The 22,009-nt window shown below is 40.3% G+C and overlaps 4 protein-coding genes across 5 annotated transcripts; 3 read left to right on the top strand and 1 right to left on the bottom strand.

Moving 5' to 3' along the window:
• Positions 1-45: 45 nt before the first annotated feature.
• bloc1s1 (biogenesis of lysosomal organelles complex-1, subunit 1) lies at positions 46-2,109 on the bottom strand. Its single transcript, XM_029151855.3, has 4 exons — positions 1,891-2,109; positions 1,701-1,773; positions 934-1,066; positions 46-580 (listed from the first exon to the last, which is right to left on the bottom strand). Exons 1-4 carry the CDS (start codon positions 1,949-1,951, stop codon positions 470-472), a joined length of 378 nt encoding a protein of 125 aa, XP_029007688.1. The 5' UTR covers positions 1,952-2,109; the 3' UTR covers positions 46-469.
• Positions 2,110-2,769: 660 nt separating this feature from the next.
• Positions 2,770-14,247, top strand: itcha (itchy E3 ubiquitin protein ligase a). Its single transcript, XM_029151244.2, has 24 exons — positions 2,770-2,904; positions 3,432-3,507; positions 3,752-3,893; positions 4,036-4,160; positions 5,901-6,032; positions 6,296-6,344; positions 6,492-6,670; positions 6,932-7,157; positions 7,343-7,438; positions 7,560-7,734; positions 7,982-8,051; positions 8,138-8,222; positions 8,536-8,664; positions 8,768-8,840; positions 9,083-9,154; positions 9,276-9,364; positions 9,519-9,678; positions 9,792-9,925; positions 10,028-10,168; positions 10,404-10,524; positions 10,612-10,716; positions 10,821-10,917; positions 11,027-11,099; positions 11,773-14,247. Exons 2-24 carry the CDS (start codon positions 3,483-3,485, stop codon positions 11,870-11,872), a joined length of 2,598 nt encoding a protein of 865 aa, XP_029007077.1. The 5' UTR covers positions 2,770-2,904; positions 3,432-3,482; the 3' UTR covers positions 11,873-14,247.
• Positions 14,248-14,584: 337 nt separating this feature from the next.
• On the top strand, positions 14,585-16,001 carry pxmp4 (peroxisomal membrane protein 4). The gene is made up of 4 exons (XM_029152141.3): positions 14,585-14,755; positions 15,037-15,099; positions 15,173-15,371; positions 15,463-16,001. Exons 1-4 carry the CDS (start codon positions 14,643-14,645, stop codon positions 15,730-15,732), a joined length of 645 nt encoding a protein of 214 aa, XP_029007974.1. The 5' UTR covers positions 14,585-14,642; the 3' UTR covers positions 15,733-16,001.
• A 1,821-nt stretch (positions 16,002-17,822) lies between these two features.
• Positions 17,823-21,824, top strand: tgm5l (transglutaminase 5, like). Of its 2 annotated transcripts, none has more exons than XM_029151433.3 (14): positions 17,823-17,963; positions 18,059-18,241; positions 18,322-18,558; positions 18,856-18,974; positions 19,075-19,203; positions 19,380-19,557; positions 19,736-19,871; positions 19,978-20,081; positions 20,173-20,412; positions 20,534-20,596; positions 20,687-20,905; positions 20,996-21,153; positions 21,256-21,392; positions 21,533-21,824. In XM_029151433.3, exons 1-14 carry the CDS (start codon positions 17,843-17,845, stop codon positions 21,684-21,686), a joined length of 2,178 nt encoding a protein of 725 aa, XP_029007266.3. In that variant the 5' UTR covers positions 17,823-17,842; the 3' UTR covers positions 21,687-21,824. The 2 variants fall into 2 exon arrangements, with proteins under 2 accessions (XP_029007266.3, XP_029007265.3); XM_029151432.3 differs by having other exon boundaries at positions 17,824-17,963; positions 20,684-20,905.
• Positions 21,825-22,009: the final 185 nt, after the last annotated feature.

Below are 22,009 nucleotides of genomic sequence, written 5' to 3'. Positions count from 1 at the left end.
AAAGCTGATTAAATTATACAGTTTGAGAATATCAGTAGTCATCGCTGTAAAGAAACATATGTTTATATAAATATACATATACAATTTCAGTAGCAGGGGCTTAAACAAAGTCCTCCCAAAAGACAACTTCAGAAGGTTCTACAGACAGTAGACAAGTAGCAATTTGTCTGCAGCTAAAAAAATGTAAAAGTCCAAACCATTAAATAATGTTTTGATTTATGAATTGCAGTCACAACTCAATAGATGTTAAGCCTTTTTCATTTTATCCACAGGATTTATCTTTATACAAATGTCTGCTTAATATTGTTGGTTACACGAGGACTTAAGTATTTATTCAGGCGGTTGTCAAATGCTACACACCATCAACATTTCTCTAAAACAAAGTTAGCATCATTAGCCCACTCAGGGGACATAGAGGTGATCAAAATTACTGATGCAGTGTTTTTAATTTCAACTCTTCCAGTGATGTTTAGGTAGACGAAGATTGAAGCTGTCCCTTGTGAACATACTCCAGAGCTGTGGCAATAGTCCTCATGTCCATCTCAATGCTGCGGGCCCAATTTTCCACATCGCCAATTTCCTGTTCAAAAGAGTGAACAGCAAAATAACAAGTAATTAATACCTTTTACTACCTGTGAAAGCTGCATTGATCAAGGGATTTGGGTCAAGAAACTTGCTATTACTTGCTAAATGTGCACCACTGGATAATATGACTAACAATATGGGTAATTAAAATATTTATGTTAAACACATGCAACTTTGTCAGCAAGTGATGCCATTGTTAAAGTTTGGGAGTTTAGAAATTTTCAAAACAGAAGTATGATGATACAACTGCAATGTTTATGCATACATTCAATTATATATTTATCATTAACGTCAGAGTTTAAGGTGCTTCTTCCCAGTGACCTTTCTTTCGGATTGGGAGTATCCTACCTTCAGAGCCTGATTAAATCCCTCCACCATAGTGATCCACTGAGCGGTTTGTTTGGAGAACTGGCTCGCCTGCACTTGTAGAGTTTTCACCTCGTGGTCGAGCTTACGCTGGTTTACATATGCCTGAGCAACTCTAAGACAACACAGAATGAGGATACAGTTAAATTAGTACATTACCAGGGAACATTATATATTAAACATTCAGTGGTGCCTTAAGTGAGACTGATTGACTATTTAATATTTACCAAAATATGTAACAGTCGAAATATCAATAAGTCACTTAAGGATTGGTTGTAATCTTTTACATAAAGGAACAGCCAACAATAGTCTTTGCATCACTCTTGCCACTCTCATTCTTTAAGCTGATTGCCTTGGCTTAATCCCATCTTTCACAACGTTAACTAACCCACTGGAGCTAATTATCCTTATAGGAATGGATTAAAGGGCATTGGTTGTAGACAACTCAGGCTTGTGTGCATGACTAATATCTGCTGGAGACAGTCATTAGCTTAGTCTACACTGCTGATGAATTTAATTACCTTATTAATATAGCAGAGGGATTCATAAGGAATTTATAATCAATGAGCTGAATGAGTTAATGACCATCGATGAATATAAAAGTAAAATTAGTTAATTGTACTGCAGTTTCCACTAAGCCACAAACAATGGCCTGCGGATGACACAGTGATCAACACGTCACAATTCTTATTGCTACCCTAACATTAGTTCTTGCTCAATTTAGTCAAAACAGTCCGTCTCACTCTTACCCGACGTTAAGGTGGTCTACCAGAGCTTCTGTCAGACATGTAGCTGCTGCAATAGCTTCACGCCTGCGTCTCTCTGTGCAACAAACCAAAAACCAATATAACAAACAACAAATCAATGATGGCACAGCTTTGTTTTTAGCATCAGTTAGCATGTATGCTAATGTGAGGAGTGCGTCCCGTTTTCACTCACCCTGTAGCTCCTTCCGCTCAGTTTGCTTCGCCTGGTGCTCCTTCAGTAGACGGGACAGCATCGTGCCAAGTGTAGGGTGTAGTTGTTTGGCAACTTTTCATTTATCCAACTAAAGTCTTCATTCGCGAATTGACGAATTAAGCAGACAGTCAGCTGGACAACGACGCTAACCGCTATCACAAGACCGAGCTCGAGGCTGTCATCCGTGGGCGTGTCCAAAATGGCGTCTATTGTTACGTTGTCATTATTTTTTATTCTTATTTTATATTATTATTTTAGAAACTCATTTGTTTAGCAAGTACATCAGGTACTTACTGATGCCAATAAATTGAATTAATAAATAAATTAAATAGCTATTTATCTGTGGTCTTTGCTAAAAAACGTTTTATGGTAACGTAAATCCGTTTCAACGTCACAAAAATTGAGCCTTCAAAATAAAGGTCAGAATATTAAGTGCCATCAAGACCATTTGTAAGAATAGGTAATTATAATTGGAAAGAAGTAGACATTTGTCACAAGTGTTTATACTGTTTATAAATTAAGTACAACTTTACGAAAAAATGTTTTGTAGTTTAGAGTTGATTCTCCCAAGTTGAGTCACTGACATTACTTACCTTTCAGACATAGTTTAGGGTTGCAAATAGCATATTATCACAAGTTTTATTATCTTAATATTAATTTTATAAATATACACCCACTGGTCACTGTATTAAGAACACAGGTACCATCTAAACTAATGCAATTCAGCAACTCTTCCACAAATTCTATTTGCATATTTTAGTGAAACTTGTTTAAAAGATTGTAATTTGAATAAGCTAATAAATAATCTCTAATGCGATATTGGGCACTTATAATATGTTACTGCGTTATTTTGAAAACCCTGCACCGGAAATGGTAGGTAGTGGACCACATATCTGATGATGAAGTAGGTGATGGCAGACCGCTATCTGTCAACAATTTATCGATAGCCTATGGTAAATTCGACGTGCCACGGAGATTGTCTACGTCTGACAGGTACGGACATTGAGTGTGTTAGTAACCTGGAGATGCGAGATCTCTCGAAAGATCGAGCCCGCTCGGGGAACCGGGTGGTGCTAGCTTAACGTTAACAGTTGATGCATGGTTAGCTACAACTGTGGTCGGCGAGCAAAGTTGCTTCAGATAGTAAAACTTTCGCATTTTTCAATAGCAGGGCTAATTTACAGAAACCATTTACGTTATAGCCAATAACATTATACCAGAACAATGTCACTTTCAAAACCATTAGTGTAAAACTAGCCTCGTGTTTCTAAGTTGTCTTGACAACAAATCTCCTGCTGGCTAACCCTTCGCTACCGTGGCAAGTAAGCTTTTAAGCTAGCCATTAAGTCGCACTGCTTTCATTTTGCATATCGCACGTCGCCTATGACATAACTTTAAATTCATGGGCACGGCATTTGGAATTCATATTTTATATATCCCATAGGTAGATTTCACTACATACTGTATATATATCTATATATAGAGTACGGCATGTTTACACCTGATGTCACCGTTTGCAGGTGTTACAGGCTCTTCCAGTGCTGTGAAGAAGGCTGTGTTATGGATGAGCCATGAAGGCCCAACTACAGGTCACAGGTTAGGAATTAAACAAAACGAGGAAACCTTTATGATGAATAATAAAGTTATGTTTAGTAGTTATGGGGGGAGAAAACTTACCTACTACTTTTTACTGCACCAAAATAAAGGAAAATGTAGTGTAATATGTAGTAAAGTATTGACTAAAAGGTCTGGTCAAAACTGTTGCATTGTGTGTATCTTATATTAAGTTACTTCTAATATGTAAAGTCCCTGTTGTGATTGTTCTTGCACTTCTAACTAGTTATTTCAGCCAAGCTGAAAGAAAACAAAAAGAACTGGTTTGGTCCAAGTCCATATGTTGAGGTGGTTGTTGATGGCCAGTCAAAGAGGACGGAGAAGTGCAACAACACACACAGTCCCAAATGGAAGCAGGCTCTCACCGTGTAAGTAGACATCTAGAGATAGAATAAAGTTTAGAAATATTACCAAAAAAATCTGATTATAATAGATGAGGTAAATGTTTGATCTTTTTTTCTTCACCATTTTTCCATTTGGTATGTTAATTTTACTTAAACGTTTCTTCAGAATTGTGACCCCATTTAGCAAGCTGATTTTCCGTGTTTGGAGCCATCAGACACTGAAGGCAGACATCTTGCTGGGGATGGCAACATTGGAGATCTGCGAGACTCTTAAAGCTAATGAACTTAAGTGTGAGTTTAACTTCAGTTTGTATTTTTTTTCCCTCTTCGATCACATTTCTTTCCATTTTGTTAATAATTTCAGCCTCGAGTGCAATATTTCATGAAATGTTATAAGTTAGTTATGAAAAAGCTTATGTATTTTGGATCGATGAGAAGTATCTCTTATAACCACAGTTTTTATGCTCAGTCTGTTTGTTAGAGGCATATTAAACTGTATATGAATGATAGTTGACCCACCCATAGTTAAAATTGCACACATGTTATACACGTTATATAAGACAGTGTTTGTTCTGCAAATGTTTTACTAGACTTTCTTTCTCTGCAAGCGATGTGCACACAATGTATTCAGTTTTCCCTTGCTTACAGTAAGATAAAGACTTCACTCCTGACCTGCTGTGTGCTTCAAGTATCTTTATACCTTACTACAATAGCTCTTCTCAGATCTGTTCAGCATGCACAAAGCATGTGACACTTTGTGCATGCTTTCTATTCTGTATTGCAGCTGCTTGCTTTTAATTAACTAAAAACCTACCGGCTGCCCCTTGAGCAATGTGGCTTGTTGGTTTACTGTACAGTAAGTGGCAGTGACACTGCCATGTTAAGTCATGCACTGTCACTAAAAATAGTAAATTACTTACTTGAAAATTAACTAACCTATTAACTACCACATTTCTCCTTTTACTGTACATTTAATATTTTACATTAACATTTATTTTTTTAAGTTTAATTTGTCATCATGTGTGTAATATTGATGACTTTACACTTAGTGCATCATGCAAGGAGGTGTTTCTAATGCTTTGGCTTAATATTTAAAGTGACTAACAAAATAAAAAGACCAGAACTATCTTTCTAGCAGCTACAACTTAAAAGCTGCCTAGTAAGTAAGTAAGTAAGTAAGTAAGTAAGTAAGTAAGTAAGTAAGTAGGTAACCTTGTGTAAAATTAGTGGCAGAGTTACTATATTGAATTGGAATACGTGTACCTCATACAGTGACGTGGTGGAAATTTCCCATTAAGAGGCAGATTAGAGAGTTGAAAAAAATAAATAAAAAACAATTGGGAAAGCTAATCAAAAACATGGATGTTGATCGTGCACATCAACATACCAAAAACCAGCTGGGGAGATCAGTGCACACACCATGAAGGTGTGATGCAAAGAGCCCAAAATCTTCCGATTGTCTCTGCCTTATAACCCTTTTCTCTGGCCCCGGTGGAATGTCTCTGAATTATTTGTGCCACCTTATCTCGCCGTGAGTGAGAATGTTTAATTTCTCACTTCTGCATCATTGTGTCTTGTTATCAGAAAGGAAGAAACACCTAGCTTCGAAGACAGGATGCATTTGGTGTTACAGCCTTGGGTCTGGCGGGGAGTCAGATAGAATGGAGCTAGAGATCGGGGTGTAAAAGACAGACACACATCATGTTCTATTTGAATGACTAATAGTTTATCAGATGTTTAAACTTGATATACGACAGGGCACAAGAGATTAGTTGTTTGTGTAAGAATGTTCAATGTTGAACCTTACCAGCACATGATAGCTGTGCTGGATAAGAAGGAGCACAAAGGCACAATTCTTTTCCATTACTGTGACCAAAAGGTATATGAGAAGATGTAGTGTTATGAGACATGCAGCATACTGAATTAAGCATATGTTTTCATTCTGCTATGATGTTTGTGTTTTAAGGCTTTCAAATTATATTTTCTACCTATGTGGACATCACAGTAATTCTATTGCCTCCCTCCTTCTAGTGTCTGAGGTGGTGCAAACACTGCAACTTAGCTCTAACAGGGACCCACGGGATGTTGTAGGTGACCTGTCAGTCTGTTTGGATGGTATGCAAGTGGATCCAGAAACGTTTGCTGCGGCAGAAGAAGAACACGGTAGAAAACCACACGCACACGTTAACTTGATCTACATTACAAGATCGAGCACAGTAACAGTTAACTGATTGATAGGTGGCTCTTCATTGATTTTAGTCTGTCATTTAGTATTGGTGCACATGTTTGCTGGTAGTACTCCAACTGTGGTGCCATTTCATTGTTTTCCCACCAGGGAGCGCTGAAAGATGTGTTGTTTTTTCAAATGTTCTCTACAGTTCATGGTACAAAGCGTTCATTGCATCTCTTCTTTTCCCCTATTTTAGTTGCTGTCCCAAATGGAAATAACAGACAAAAGGGAGACACTGGCAACAGGTTTAGTAAATTTTAAAATAATGATGATTGAGTCTTTTTTGGGAGCGGACGTGAATGTTTAGTGATACCACATAGGGGTCCTGAATTTCATGCCTTTACTTTTAAGGTAAATATACTGTCGTTAAAATGCCATACTTCGGTTTGCAGGTCAAGCAGAGACACATCCCCCTCTAGTGACTCAGATGAGTGGGTCATTGTACCTAATGGTCATGCTGTTAATGGTAAGCTATCTCCTGCACGTTCACCTGGGGGTTCTGCTTCCACACGCCCTCCCAGACCTGCCCGACCTCCACCTCCAACCCCACGAAGACCTACAGCTTCACCGAGTAAGAAAAACGTCAGAGACTTAACAATACAACATTGACTAAAGTGGAGTCTGACACCAGTCTTAACTACCGTATATATAGTAGTGGTCATTTCTCACACACACACACACACACACACACACACACACACACACACTATAGATTTTCTTTCATATGTACTGTAGAAATTTAGAGTTTGTGTATATCTATGCATTTGTCTGAAGGTAAAGCAAACATTCATTAATGCGCCCCTTCCCTCCCCCAATTTTGTTCTATCCCTAGCCTCTTCTAGCAGTTCTTCTCCCAGTGAGCTAAGTGAAGGCCCAGCTTCTGATGGCTCTTCTCAGGCTTCAGCCAGTGGGTGTTTGGATCAACAGGAAGAATCTAGTGCAGCCACAGCAAGTACACAGACAGCGGGTGGGCCTAAACCAGGGACCACTGCCTCAGTGGCTCCATTTACGCCAGCTCCAAGAATAACACCCGTGAACAATGGTCCCTTGCCACCAGGGTAAACGAGCAATGCATTATTATCAAGAAATCTTTCTTAGAGAGATGGTGAGATAGAAAGGTGGCAGGTTGCAGCCTCTAAATTATTTATGTATTTATTCATGTATTGTATGTAGCAAATAATTAGGAATGTTTAAAGGGTTTCACACTTCAGTTCTGGAGATTTCATGTGGTTTGTCTCTGCAGGTGGGAGCAAAGGGTGGATCAGAATGGACGGGTGTATTATGTAGATCACATAGAAAAAAGGACAACATGGGACAGGCCAGAGTCTCTTCCTACAGGGTACCCAGACACTTTATCTACTGTACTCCTTTTACTTTTAGTATTGACTTGGTTCCTTCTCTGCTCCGACAATACTATTTTTATCACAGCGTGGCTGCCTTTTATTTTTCTTTTTGTGTAGGTGGGAACGTAGGGTGGATCCAATGGGTCGCGTGTACTATGTTGACCATATAACTCGAACTACTACATGGCAACGTCCTACGCAAGAGTCGGTTCGTAACTATGAGGAGTGGCAGCACCAGCGCAGCCAGCTGCAGGGAGCCATGCAGCAGTTTAACCAGAGGTTCATTTATGGGGTAAAAACTTCTGCGTCTTCATTCAGTAATGCATGAAATTCAGTTTTAAGATTTTAAAGAATGTAAAACCAACATGCATACGAGTCAACTCCACCTTTCCCCGTAACTGTAAGGAGAAAAGTTTGGTGTTTCTGTTTTAAGTAGTATTTAGTATTTCCTTAGTAATCTGTAAATAAAGTTTTGTAGTGTCATCTGAAGTAGAGTTTATAGACTTAATTAACGTGTCAAATGTCTCCTTTTTGCTCAGCTCCAAGACCAGTTGGCAGCAACAGCAAATAAAGAGTTTGACCCACTAGGACCTCTGCCACATGGTTGGGGTAAATATGTATTGTGTTTATTCCATAAATATGTTGGCAGTACGTGTAGATATCCATGATAATGAATAAATTCTTTCTTATGTCAGAGAAGAGAACAGACACCAACGGCAGAGTGTACTTCGTTCATCATCCAACTAGGTCCACACAGTGGGAAGATCCCAGAACACAAGGGTAAGTGAACACTTGTGACTGAGTGTGATGGAATGTATATACTGAATTTGAATACAGTCAAAGGTCAGTACAACCTTCAGCATTACAGTAATAATCTTTACTAATGTAGTTATTGTTTATTTGATACATTTTTGGATTTTGTAGCGGGAATATTTGCATTTGTGTTAGATACCTACCATGTATTCTATAGCTCACCAAAGTTGTACACAGTCATGTGCAGGCTACTATGCCCTCTTAATTCTGGTGAGTAGTGGGGTGGATGATAACACGAAACAATTAATTTTTGTGTTTACAATGCATTTGTGTTGTTTAGGTTGCTGAATGACAAACCTTTGCCCGAGGGCTGGGAGATGAGGTTCACTGTGGACGGTATTCCCTACTTCGTAGATCACAACAGGCGAACCACAACCTATATCGACCCTCGCACGGGGAAGTCTTCACTGTAAGCTTTTGGCTCTGTGTTGGCTCACATTGAACTTCTCCAACAGTCATTGAAATGTTCTAGTCATTTAGTAGTGATCACTTCTATTTTGCTTTTTCCACAGTGAAAATGGGCCACAGATAACCTATGTCAGGGATTTCAAAGCCAAAGTGCAATATTTCCGTTTCTGGTGTCAGGTGTGTGCTTTATATACGTACATTCTAGTACAGCTGTTAGGACTCTTTATTTACTATAATATATATATAATTATCCCTATATTTGTGTTCGTACTATATCTCCATAGTATGTTGAAAGTGAACAAGTCTCCAGTTTTCTGTTGAACTGATTTTTGTTGATTTCTGTTTTTGTCATGAATTAAATTAAAGCATATGTAAGCTTGTGTAATTTTAATTATTTACATTTTTTTAATGTGTCTTAGCAACTGTCGATGCCTCAGCACATTAAGATTACCGTCTCCCGAAAAACCTTATTTGAGGATTCCTTCCAGCAGGTGATGCTCTAAATTTATTTTTTCTCCTATTGTCTTTAACACTCCTTTTATTCATTTTGTGAATGGCTAAGGTGTGGAAGTGTGATTTTTTTTTTTTTTTTTTTTCCGCCTGCATTCAAAGATCATGAGCTTCCACCCTCAAGATTTAAGACGGAGACTGTGGATCATTTTCCCCGGGGAGGAGGGCTTGGATTATGGAGGTGTGGCCAGGTATGTTTCGATTATTATTGTCTTTCTCCACAGAACCTGTTATACACTACAGTGATAATAACATAGTAACACGTTGAACATTGTGGTTACCATTTTATTAATGTCCTGATCCACGTCACTCAACCAGTTTGATGACTTCTGCTTATATTTCCAGGGAATGGTTTTTCCTGTTGTCTCATGAGGTACTCAACCCTATGTACTGTTTGTTCGAGTATGCGGGCAAGGACAACTACTGCCTGCAGATAAACCCTGCCTCTTACATCAATCCTGATCACCTCAAGTACTTCAAATTCATAGGGCGCTTCATTGCTATGGTACGTGTATTGTTTATTTGTCAACACACAACTGGGCCATTACTGTATGATAGCATAATTAAAATGATTCACGTGGTATATCAGCACCTGACTGCCTTGTATTTCCTTTCTAGGCCTTATTCCATGGCAAATTCATTGACACCGGGTTCTCCCTCCCTTTCTACAAGCGCATCCTAAATAAACCTCTGGCTCTCAAAGACTTGGAGTCCATAGATCCAGAGTTTTACAACTCACTCATCTGGATCAAGTAATTCAAATCATTTAACATTTTTTATGACTCTGTAGCCTTTTTACAAGTAGAGTATGTGTGTGAGTTCTTTCCAGTAACTATAGTGCCTCTGATCTGCAGGGATAATAACATAGAGGAGTGTGGTCTGGAGATGTTCTTCTCGGTTGACAAAGAGATCTTGGGAGAAGTCACCACCCATGAACTGAAACCTGATGGAGGGAACATTCAAGTAACTGAGGAGAACAAAGAGGAATACATCAGGTACTGCCGCAAACGTAGCATGTATGACATAAAAACATAATTTAAATTTTTTTTTTAATTATAGTTCTTCAAAATACGTTTGTTACGTAAACTGTTTAATGTAATCTGTTGTTGATGTCAGTGAGACATGTCCTTTTTGTGTGCGCTGCGCAAGACCGATACATTTCTGAAAAGATTTTTGAAATTACAATGTTTCTGAGTACTTTGAGTTTCATGCTCCTATTGTCATGTGCAGGCTGGTGGCAGAGTGGAGGTTGTCTAGAGGTGTGGAGGAGCAGACGCAAGCATTTTTTGAGGGCTTCAATGAAGTTCTGCCCCAGCAATACCTTCAGTACTTTGATGCAAAAGAATTAGAGGTATTTGTTTTTGTGGTGAATTCATATGTTGAGGGTTATTTATGCTTTGTTGTCACAGGCTTAATAAGTCTTGTTTTTTTCCTACAGGTGATGCTGTGTGGGATGCAGGAAATAGACCTGGTGGACTGGCAGAGAAACACAATTTATAGACATTATGCCCGCAGTAGCAAGCAGATTCTTTGGTTCTGGCAGGTTTGTACTGAAAACCAAAGTAACATATAGTATGGTAATAATAAAAGAAAATCTGTCATACTGGAATTAGTCAACAATATTAACAGAGAATGGTCTTCTAACAGTTTGTAAAGGAGATGGACAATGAGAAGAGGATGAGACTGCTGCAGTTTGTTACAGGAACCTGTCGGCTTCCTGTTGGTGGCTTTGCCGACCTGATGGGTACATAAAATACAAAACAGACACACACCTTGTACACATGGCCACATCCTAATGTTTTTCTTTGATTTACCTACATTTGTGCTAATGTTATGCTATTGCATCAATGTAGGAAGCAACGGCCCCCAGAAGTTCTGCATTGAGAAAGTGGGAAAAGAGAACTGGCTTCCACGAAGCCACACATGGTAAGGGCAGTTACTCTACTTCCACTCACGTAACTATTCTTCTTACTCCAGGTATTCGTTGGCAGGTCCGGTCTGAATTGATGAAGGATTAAACTTTCATGACCAAACCCTTTTAGTCATTTCTTACTCATCCAGTTGCAAGCCTTTCTTTTTGTTAGGACTAATGCACTGTTCAGTTTTAAATAACTTCTAATGCGAAATCAATGCCTAAGTAAACACTTCAAGTGTTTATTTAGAAGAAGCTGCTCCGAAGAATTGTTTGAAATGGCCGCATGATTAAATAAGTGATCATTCGTCATCATCAGCAGGTTAAGTAACCAGATAATCCGATGTTGTAGCATTGAATAGGAAAAAAAGTACTGACTGTGTTTACAAATATATTAATTAAAAAGCACTTTTACACTTGAATACATAGCAGTAATCCTTGCTACATAATCCTAATTAGTTTTAGATGTATTTTTGAAAATAGATCTAGCTGATTTAGAGTACATGTATTTTGCTGCACCCATTATTTTATTAATCTATTTGTATTGTCTTCGATATGTGATTCTCAAAGGATCTGAATTTACATTCTGGGATATATTGTTTGATGCTGCCTTATAGTCTACATAGTACATACTTTACATATTTCATCTTGCTTCATTTATTTATTTGCTTTTTTTCCTCCACATAGCTTTAATCGTCTCGACCTCCCTCCTTACAAGAGCTATGAGCAACTGAAGGAGAAGCTGATGTTTGCCATAGAAGAGACAGAAGGCTTTGGACAGGAGTGATGAAATTGGTATAAGCTGCTGGTGGGGCTGAGGGGGATATTTTAATTTCAGGAACGCTTTTCACATGCAACCAGGAGCTCCTTATAAACCGCTGGTCACATTGGTTCATCTCTCTCACATTAACACATGCAGCAAAGGTAGTTTTTAGGCTATTTCTAATATAATATTCTGCTGCATTTGTTTCAACGGTGTCTGGTAACACATCAACAAACTGTTTTAATTCTCGTGAATGTACAGTTCCTCAGTCATCTCTGCTCAGCCCAATGGACCAGAAGAAACGCCTTTCTCACGCTGTCGTGTCTGCACTCGCTTTGTGTTGTGCTAGCCGAGTTTCTACACGCACCTCTCTGGATCTGTGCAGTAGTCCTTTCCTAAGAGCCCCGCTATGCACTAGAATTTATAATCTAGACCTGTGCACATACAGTATTTATGCATTGGACTCAATGCACATGAAGGTTTTGGTCTGGACATTTAGTCTTGTTTCATTTTGAGAAAGGAAAGATGAGTCTGACTTTTTTCACTCTGACATTTACAGGTTTTCTTAATTTAATAAGAAAATTTAAATAGTTTGCACACAGGTATTTGAGCAGAGAAACGACTGTGATTGTTCTGAAGAGAGCGTGTATTTTTATGTGCAATAGTTTTGTAGAAAAGATTTCAGCCAGTACTAGAACCAGTAATTTGTCATTTTTAAATTCCCAATGTGAAGTAGATTACAAATGCTGTGCGCTGGCTGTGATTTAACTCAACCTTATTTTCCAAAAGTCTAATGTGGAGAGAGTTTTTCCCCTGGATATTTTTAGCTGTTACTAATGAAGTGGGAGTAATAGGATATATTATTTAATATAGAATACATATTGAGGTGGCAGTTTTGAAATAAAATGGTCATTTTTGAGTAATATTCTTAATATTAACCCATTCCCACTGAATTGTAATTAGTTATTGTGTAAATATCCTAAGTTAAGTGTAATTCTAGATAACTAATGAAGATGGTGAATCATAACTGTTATTTGTGTGAAATGTTCAATGCAGTTCATGTACAAATACTAACATGGAAGAAAAATGTCATTAATGTTGCAAATAATTCACCTAAGCAGTTTAGCCTTTTGTGTTTATAATTAATATTTTAGTTAATGCAATAGAGTGGCCCTAGTTTTATAGGGTGTTAGTTGTTCAAATTTGTAAAGTTCAATGTTTCTTTTAATTACAGGATTCTTTAAAGAAAAATAACAGTAAAACCAATCAACCAAAGGATTTTTTAAATTATTTTTTAAAAAAACATTTAAATTAAGAATTGCATGAGCAACATAATCAGTTCTTAATACCCTCTTTACATAATTTACACATTTTTGAAACGCAAAATTGAGTAAAAATTAGTTATTAATTAATTGAGTATGAGTACAGAATTTATTCCTAATCTTGTTTAAAAAAAATCTTACTGTGGGTTTGAAATTTGATTTAATAAGGTTATACAAAAGGCTGTATTACCTGTGCTCTTAATGAGTGTGTATTGGGTATTGTTGCTTAGTATCATCAGAGCCATATACATAAATTGTGACGTGCTATTTTTAAGCAGTAACTGTCCAAGCAGCAAGCTTTGTAATGTGTGGTATCCTTACATCATGATAAAGTCAGTGTGCACTACTGAACCTTTGTAGTTTCATTTTACATTTCGGCAGGTTTTAACTTTCCAGTACAGCATAAAGGGAAGATGTAAGCCATGCAGCTGTGTTTCATTTATAGTGCTGGTATTGGTGATTGCTGGTTCTTCTCACTGACCTGAGCTCTTCCCCAGTGAAATTGTTTTTGTTTTGAACTGTCCTCAGTACCTATTACTACTAATTTTACTGATTATAATGACTTTACGTTAACTGAATTTGACAGTTGTTTCACATTTGGACTTTCTTAATAGCAGCAGTTCAGTTTATACCTTTATCTATATAAGGCTCAGTTTGTTGTTAAAGAAAATTGTGACGAGATAATTATTGTAAAATAAACGAACCTTGATACTGTAGTAAAGGTTTTGTGATGTTTACTGTTGAACTTTTTTTGACGGATTCTAACTAATAATGGCACCTTGACACTTAAAATTAACCACGTCACTGTTAAATCACTGTGTTCCAGATTATGGGGCAGTTAAATAATATAGAAATATGCAAAGATAATGCTTTACTTCTTCTTCTGATTGCATTGTAAATCCTGTTGATAGTGTAATCACTGTTTTAAGACTTCGAACCATTTTAATAAGTGGAAATGGTTGGTTCTTTTTTTGAACACTATTTATTTGGAGAATGTATTTCATGTAACAGTGTACTAAATTGAGGAAAATAAATAAAACACTGGCATCTAGCAGGATGCTTGGGAAGTGTAACGAATATCTTTACTGCATACCTTTTTTGTTCTAGCATTTATTACAGATCCTCTGACACATGTAGACTGCACCAAGGACACAGATAGAAAATAATTAACTACGATTACAACAATAAAATGTTTAATAAAACTTTAGCTAGAAATGAGTGTGTGTAGATGTATTAGCATTCTTATTTTTAATCTCCCTACCTTCTTGAGTGTACCTCTAACTGTGACCGTGACCAATGTGTGCAAAATAATTTCTCTCTGGGACTGATAACGTTTTTTAATCTTAAATCTTCAAAATATAGCTAGGAACCTTTTAACTTAGCGTTGCATCACGGCAATAATTCGCGGTGACACGTCATTGTGAAGTGAGTGTGCAGCAGGTATTTATGTCCCCTCGGCACCTTTGAAAGCCATGGCAGGCCCAGATGTGATGAAAACTTTTCTGTATACCGTTAACAATCTGCTGCAGCAGGAGAAATACAAGGCGGCGTTGGCAGTTTTGAAAGGATTCAGAAACGGCGCCGTGTGAGTGAACGCGTCCAGTAAATGAGCTTCCGCCTCGGCTCCGGTGGTTTCACCGCTTCTTCACCGCAGAGCTGAGAGCTAATCAGCCGTAGCTATTCTCACGCTAGTAACTTCCTGGTGTCACCTTGGCAAATCACAGTGCAGTACTAATAAACATCTGAATATAAATGTTTTGTACAGTGTTTATTTTGCTGATTTTTAATAACAATGGAGAATAGGTAATATGGCACGTGAACGTTGTTCCATGGGCAGCTGTCATGTGGCATTTTTCGCTTTCTCAGATATGGGGCGAAGATCAGGGCACCTCACGCCCTGGTGATGACGCTTCTGTTCAGAACCGGCAGGTGAGCTGTTAAACTGCACATATATATATATATTTTTAATGATCGAAAGTCTGAACATGTCTCTCGCTCCTAGTTTTAAAGACAAGCTGCGAGTCATTTTGAAGGCAACCTATACCCACTCCCGCAACCTGGCCTGCTTCGTGTTGACGTACAAAGGACTGCGAGCCATCCAGCAGAAGGTCCAGGGGCAGAGTTTACAGTCACACGCCTTTGTGGCCGCCTGCGTGGGAGGATGGTTAGTGTTTGGAGATAATAACAACATTAATAGCCAGGTACGACACGTCTGAAGGCTTTAAATTCCCTTCTGTTGTCTTTCCTTCATTGTGTTATAACATGTCACATGTGTCTCACACTTTACTCCAGATCAACATGTATCTGCTGTCCAGAATCCTTTTCGCCCTGTCTCGACTGGCCGTAGAGAAAGGATTCATCCCCCAGCCTAAACACGACCCCTTCCCCCTCTTCGCCACCCTGGTGTGGGGCATCGTCTTGTGGCTCTTTGAGTATCACCCTCACACCCTGCAGCCCTCACTGCAGTCCTCCATGAACTACCTCTACCACGACAGCAACGTGTGGCACGACATCACGGACTTCCTCGTTTATAATAAGCCAAGGACGGCTGCTCAGAGTTGAACACGCACCCACATCAGTAAAATATAATAAAGGTTTTTAGATTTTATAATTATTAATAATTTAATGTAAATTGAGGTTGTTTTCTTTTAAGAATTGTTAAATATAATTTGTACTGTAAGAGGTTTGATAATTTTGTTTGTCTTCCAACTGAATAGAGCATATGTCCGTTACAACTTGCATTTGCTTGTTTTGAAATTTGTGTGGACGTTATATAACTGTTTGCCTACACTTTGAATAATTGTATAAAATTTTATTTTTAAATAATCAGAGTTTTGATCTAGTTTGATGAGTTTTGTCATTTTCAATGCCATTTCAGAGCCTTGATTTACTACATAATATGGATTTCTGACTAAGCAGCACTATTAAACGTTATGACAACCACCACCTAAAATAGACGACACTGTTGAAATGAAGCCTTGACTCATCCTGTGGTTGTTAATTTGAATCAGCTAGGGATTTATTCATTCTGCTCCTCCCTGGAGCACCTTCACAATGAATATTGGGTGTGCATGGTAAAATTTTTATTTATTTACTAATGTTTGCTGAAAGTAGAAGTTGCGCCAAATTATAATGTATAATTACATAATTTTTAAGCAGTGATCATTGAATCAGTTGCTTAGATTGTGTATTTTTAAAAAATAATTTAATTAACTACACATAAGTGATATAAAGTGGATGGAGGTGAAACTCGTGACCACGTAGAAACGTGCCTGATAGACTGCAGTATCAACTCTAACTCACTATCAACTTCTCTACTGAAGTAATTCTCAGCATTTTTAATTAAATAATTTTGTTTTGATTTCATAGTGATTTTTGCTTATGTTATGTGAAGGTAATACCTAAACAACACTCGACTCTGTTCATTGTTTAGCTCCATTTGTTTTGTGTATTTAGTAGTTATAGTGTTTTATAATTCATAACTTGCAGCGCTCCTATGAATCGTCTTTGAATGCTCTTCACCAAACATGTACTGTAGCATTTGCAGTTTCTCAGATCAATAAAACTACCTCCACAGTCACACAATGACTGACCATGTTTTAATGTGACAAAGAGCTCATGGCTGCTTGTGTCCTGTTACTGGGATAAAGTAGTGGATCAAACATCAAATTTGTCTTTTCTGAGAAAGGAAGTATTATATACAACAAAGGATCTCTGTCACCTGTGCAAGGTTCAGCTGCTGCAGCACGACTGTGACCTTTGAGGCAAAAAGGTGGTGGGATACTGAACATTCATTCACCAAAAATGCACCCCACACATTCTACTGAACATATCTGACATAATAGGAAGGTGAGTGTTCCAGTGTTTGAATATGAATGACGCAATAAAACTGTTTTCATAGATGCAAGTTGAAACAGTGAACTCCTACGCTTCTATTTTGAGGCAGTTCTAACCAAGTCTGAGGCAGATGGCAGTTAATTGAAGGGTGTGTTTGGAATCAAAGGGAAAATATGTGGGTGGGCGTGACTGCATATTTTTGAAGCTTAGACCTTTATTTTTATTCAAGTAAAGTAGATGCTACAACCTTTCGCACAGGGGGCAAAGGCGTGTCGATACGCAGTTTCACTGTGAAAATTCCAGCTGAGGTCATGAAGAAATACAGTTCTCGGGTCTCGGCTAAATAAACACTTTATATAAAGACTTAAGATGACTGAAACAATGTGTGACATCTCAGGTATCCAGATTACAGTATTTCCACTGCAAGCATTGCTCAATAAAATCAAATAGTTCAAGTCTAAGAAAATACAGTTTGACTGTGTTTTATGTGACTTAATATAAATCAATAATCCCACCATTATTCACACTTGATGCATTCTTGTGACATTCTTTTCTTCTTTTGCAATACAAATATATTATGACATTTACATGGGCTTGACATGACTGCACACATATTTTGTCTAATTTCGCTTTTGTGTCACCTTGACAACACCACTTGGCAGCAGAGCCCCTGCTCCTGTGGTACAGTAGCAGCGTGTGTGGAACACCGTGTTCGCCGGAAAAGTTCACACCCAGTGAACTGACGCACACGCCCAAGAATGAAACTGTACATGTGCTAGGAGGCTCCCCAGCCTTGGTGACGCTTCTGTTGTTACATGTGACTCAAGGGCCTCCAATGAACTTTCTCACTGCCGTGACAGCGCGGGGCGAGGCAAATGTTTATATAGCGGCAGGAGGCGTGTGCATGGACACAGTGCGTGAGGCTGCGGTGAAGAGGAAGGAAGCACAAATGGAAGGCAAGGCATCTTCGCTTTTGATGCTTGATGTGAGGACAAGTCGTTTGCAAATGGTCCCGTTTCTAACCTCTTCCCTTGTTCGTCTCCGTCTGCAGACCTGAGTATCCAAAATGTGGATCTGGAAGAATCTGAAAACCTGGAGAGGCACCGGACGCAGGGCTTCGGCAGCTCCGGAGCCCTGGTGGTGCGAAGAGGCGCCCCCTTCAAAGTCAGCGTGCAGCTGAGGGGCCGAGCCTTCAACCCCAGGACCGACTCCATGGGCATCAAAGTGATGCTAGGTAACGGTGATGAGCGCCGCACGCTCAGTGGGAGCATACGGTCCCTTGCACCGCGGTTTGAACAGCCTTCTCTCTCCCAGGCCGTCTCTTCGTGACAATGCCAGTCACCTACAGCCGGCAGAGGGGCTCCTCCTCTGGCTGGACGGCCCACGTGGACCCAGACGGGCTGAGGCTCCACAAGCCCTCCGTCTCCATCTGCCCCCCGGCCTCCGCCTCGGTGGGCTGCTACAGGTTTCAGCTGTGCGTGTTCACCACCAGCGGCCAGGAGAAGTGCACCTCCGGCAAGTTCATCCTGCTCTGCAATCCCTGGTGTCAAGGTGAGTTAGGAACGACTTTTAATTCACTTATAAGTCCGTTTAAAGCTCAGAGGAAGGATTCGGTGAAAAGGGAGGAAGGAATTCATGACTTTCACTCATTCGTCACTTTCAGTCGCCCTTGACCTCATTTCATGGGCGTCTGCGCTGATCTACTAAGTGAATCACACACGAGTGATAAATATTCATCCTCGCACCTGTCTGATTCCAGCATTACAAAACAGAAGATCATTGTTAGGAGCGGGAGTAATTTGAGCCACTGCTGGAGGCTGTTGTAAACCTGTGGTTCACTGTTTGCAGAGGATGCTGTGTATATTCCCTTCGAGGACCAGAGAGAGGAATACGTCCACAACGACGCGGGGTTGCTGTTTATGGGGACACCTATGAACCTTGTGTCAAGACCGTGGTCCTTTGATCTGGTATGAAATTAATTGTTTGGACATATGCAAAACTGATACAAAGTAACCCCTTTAGATAAAAACTTGATTTAATACTTAATACTTTTCTATGACTGTGCAGTACGAGCCTGGAGTTTTGGAGGCTTGTCTGAATATGCTCCAAATCAGCCCTCAGCATCAAACCAAGTCGCGTCTGGACTACCTGAACCGGAGCAGCCCCGTCTACATCAGCCGCGTGGTGTCGGCCATGGTGAGTGTGGACAATAAAGAAGTATCACGGGCGCTTGAAGGGGGACACTGTGTGCTGCGAATCCTTCACACCTTGTACAAATCGTTGACTCGTGAGGAATCTCTGGAATGGCAGTCATTAAAAAAGCGTCACTGTGAATCGGAAAAAGACTAACAACACAACTCCTCCTCTCTCAGATCAACAGTGAAGATGACCGCGGCGTCCTGAAGGGGAACTGGTCAGACGATTTCAAACAAGGGGTCCATCCGTCCATGTGGAGCGGCAGCGGGGACATCCTGAGGCAGTGGGCCCAGACTGGTTACAGCCCAGTCAAGTATGGCCAGTGCTGGGTGTTTGCAGCTGTCATGTGCACAGGTGCTTACAGAGTCTATGAATCTGATCTGACTGATTAAACTCACCAGACTAAACATAAACATACCTTTACTGTTGCATTGGTCCTGGTTTGTTTGTTCAGCGGATTCCTTCTCTGTCACACAATGTTCACATATTTTCTGGGTTTCTAAGTGTCCGTGTCTTGATTCCGTCCTTTCAGTCATGCGAGTTCTTGGGATTCCTTGTCGCGTCGTCACAAACTTCAACTCTGCGCACGACACCAACAGCAACCTGGTGATTGAGGAGTACTACAGTGAAACAGGCCAGAAGCTGAACACCAGCAAAGACAGCATATGGTGAGGAGTGATTATGAACATGGGGAACGTATGAAATCAGCTCTGAACACACATTTATTTAATGTGAGTGGGTCGCGTTTGTGCTGATGTCTTACTTTCTTTTCAGGAACTTCCATATTTGGGTGGAGTGCTGGATGGCCCGTGGGGATCTGGGGTCTGGGTTGGACGGCTGGCAGGTTCTGGACCCAACGCCTCAAGAGCGGAGTGGAGGTGCGTGAGCAACAGTACTGACCCTGGGTTGCACTTTCACGTGTTTCTATTATTGCTCAAACATTCATCATCTCCTTCTGTGTTTTTTCAGGAGTCTTCTGCTGCGGCCCAGCTCCCGTTAAAGCCATACGGGATCGGCGCATCGACCTGCTTTACGACGTCCCCTTCGTCTACGCCGAGGTCAACGCCGACGTGCACAGAATCGTGGTGAGCCAGGGTCGGGTGCTCAGCCTCAGCAAAGACACGGAGCGAGTGGGCTCCCTCATTTGCACCAAGGCCATCGGCTTCCCCAGAGTGCACAACATCACAGGAGACTACAAACAAGTCAAAAGTATGAAACAAAAACGCACCACACGATCATGTGTTTGATCACTACTGCAGCCTGAGCCACAAGATTCACTGAAAGCATGAATAACTGGTCTGCTCACATATTTCTTCCTGTGTTCTTGCAGGTCCAACGTCAACACTTAGATCAGTTCGTTCCACAGCATCAGATAATTCAACATTGACAAGAGGTAATTTTGGCGACCTGTATTTTATAGACTTCAGCCCATCTGTTTAAGTGCACATCATCTCACACAGCACCCGTCTTCTCAATCCAGCAGGGCCGTCTGAGGGAGTGCTGGTCTCCCTCCACCTGGATAAAGCTCCCGTCGCCGGGGAACCCATCGCCTTCACAGTTAAGATCATGAACAAGCAGAGGGTGGCCAAGAAGCTGAAGGTGCACCTCAACGCCCAGGTCAAGGAGTACAACCCCAGACCGGCAGAGGAGCTGAAGACCTTCTGGGAATCTCACGGAGTTTTACAACTGGCGCCCATGGAAGGTACCTGACCAACCCCACTTTTCTCTCTCTTCCAATTTAAATTGAATGTCATTCACATAATTGCCTTTCTTGCTTTGTCTGTATCTGCAGTCAAGCTGCTGAGCCAGCAGATCCTCCCATCCCAGTACAGGGATCTGGTAGGAGACAAGATGATCAACCTCGCCGCCGTCCTGCAGGACACGGCCAGTCGCGAGCATGCCTTGGCCTCGGAGGAGTTTAATATCGCCAGTCCTCAGATCCTGATTCAGGTGCTTTAAGATCCTGTGCATTACTGTACACACTCAAAAGTTCTCATAACATAACCAGATTCAAAGTTCAATGAATGTTTACTGACACATGTATTTCCTCAGATTGCAGATGAAAAATCCATTGTGCCAAACAAGGAGCAGGCGGCTACCGTGTCCTTCACCAACCCGTTCCCTCACCCAGTGGGCGGAACGCTGACTGTAGCCGGGGCTGGGCTCATTCAGGGCAAGCTTCACTTCAGGTGAGATCATCTGTCACTGTCTGTGCTGGAGGAATGTTGGATGTGGTTGCATGTACATTCTTCTGCAGGTCTCACTGTGACCCAGCACAGTTTGGCGTGAACTGCATTTCCACTGTGTAAACTCTTTCTGTGCCCTCCAGGCTCCTCCCACTGCTTCCCGGACGAAGGGTGGAGCAGCGCATCGCTTTTAACCCCAGCATGGTGGGAACTAAGATGCTGCAAGCCAGCCTGACGCTGACAGACATCAGCACCACCATCAGAGGCTTCAAGATGGTGGCTGTAAACAACTCCTAGAAGCTTACTTCATGCACCCTGCCCAGTGTTTGTATATATTGTTGTGAATTTATTTATTCTGATATTTATTTTAAACTATGACAAACAACCTTGCGATGTGAAACACACATTTTTTTACTAAGAACTCGCTACAACAGATATTATTGTATTGCTGTGCTTTTATTTTTAATTAAAAGCCATGTCTTTTAATACTTTTGTCATATTTCATGAGATGATTAATTTGTGACTGCAGTTCTTTTTATGACCTGAAGAGGGAGCACATTCCTCAAAAAGGTCAAATAGGTCCAGTCTTCAGTCTAGAAATGCTTCGCAGACCTGTTGAT

This window comes from Betta splendens, chromosome 5 (assembly GCF_900634795.4).
Source record: "Betta splendens chromosome 5, fBetSpl5.4, whole genome shotgun sequence".
Classification (NCBI taxonomy): Eukaryota; Metazoa; Chordata; class Actinopteri; order Anabantiformes; family Osphronemidae; genus Betta; species Betta splendens.
This window is presented reverse-complemented; position numbering and strand designations above follow the sequence as displayed.

Coding starts and splice junctions, on each gene's coding strand:
- bloc1s1 (XM_029151855.3), bottom strand. CDS start 1,951: ATGCTGTCCCGTCTACTGAAGGAGCACCAGGCGAAGCAAACTGAGCGG. Junction 1,774..1,890: donor TGAGCGGAAGGAGCTACAGG/GTGAGTGAAAAC, acceptor TTTGTTGCACAG/AGAGACGCAGGCGTGAAGCT. Junction 581..933: donor GATTTAATCAGGCTCTGAAG/GTAGGATACTCC, acceptor TCTTTTGAACAG/GAAATTGGCGATGTGGAAAA.
- itcha (XM_029151244.2), top strand. CDS start 3,483: ATGAAGGCCCAACTACAGGTCACAG. Junction 6,671..6,931: donor AAGACCTACAGCTTCACCGA/GTAAGAAAAACG, acceptor TTCTATCCCTAG/CCTCTTCTAGCAGTTCTTCT. Junction 8,841..9,082: donor ATTTCCGTTTCTGGTGTCAG/GTGTGTGCTTTA, acceptor AATGTGTCTTAG/CAACTGTCGATGCCTCAGCA.
- pxmp4 (XM_029152141.3), top strand. CDS start 14,643: ATGGCAGGCCCAGATGTGATGAAAACTTTTCTGTATACCGTTAACAAT. Junction 14,756..15,036: donor GGATTCAGAAACGGCGCCGT/GTGAGTGAACGC, acceptor TCGCTTTCTCAG/ATATGGGGCGAAGATCAGGG. Junction 15,100..15,172: donor CTTCTGTTCAGAACCGGCAG/GTGAGCTGTTAA, acceptor TCTCGCTCCTAG/TTTTAAAGACAAGCTGCGAG.
- tgm5l (XM_029151432.3), top strand. CDS start 17,843: ATGAACTTTCTCACTGCCGTGACAGCGCGGGGCGAGGCAAATGTTTAT. Junction 19,558..19,735: donor TGCAGCTGTCATGTGCACAG/GTGCTTACAGAG, acceptor CCGTCCTTTCAG/TCATGCGAGTTCTTGGGATT. Junction 20,906..20,995: donor ACAACTGGCGCCCATGGAAG/GTACCTGACCAA, acceptor CTGTATCTGCAG/TCAAGCTGCTGAGCCAGCAG.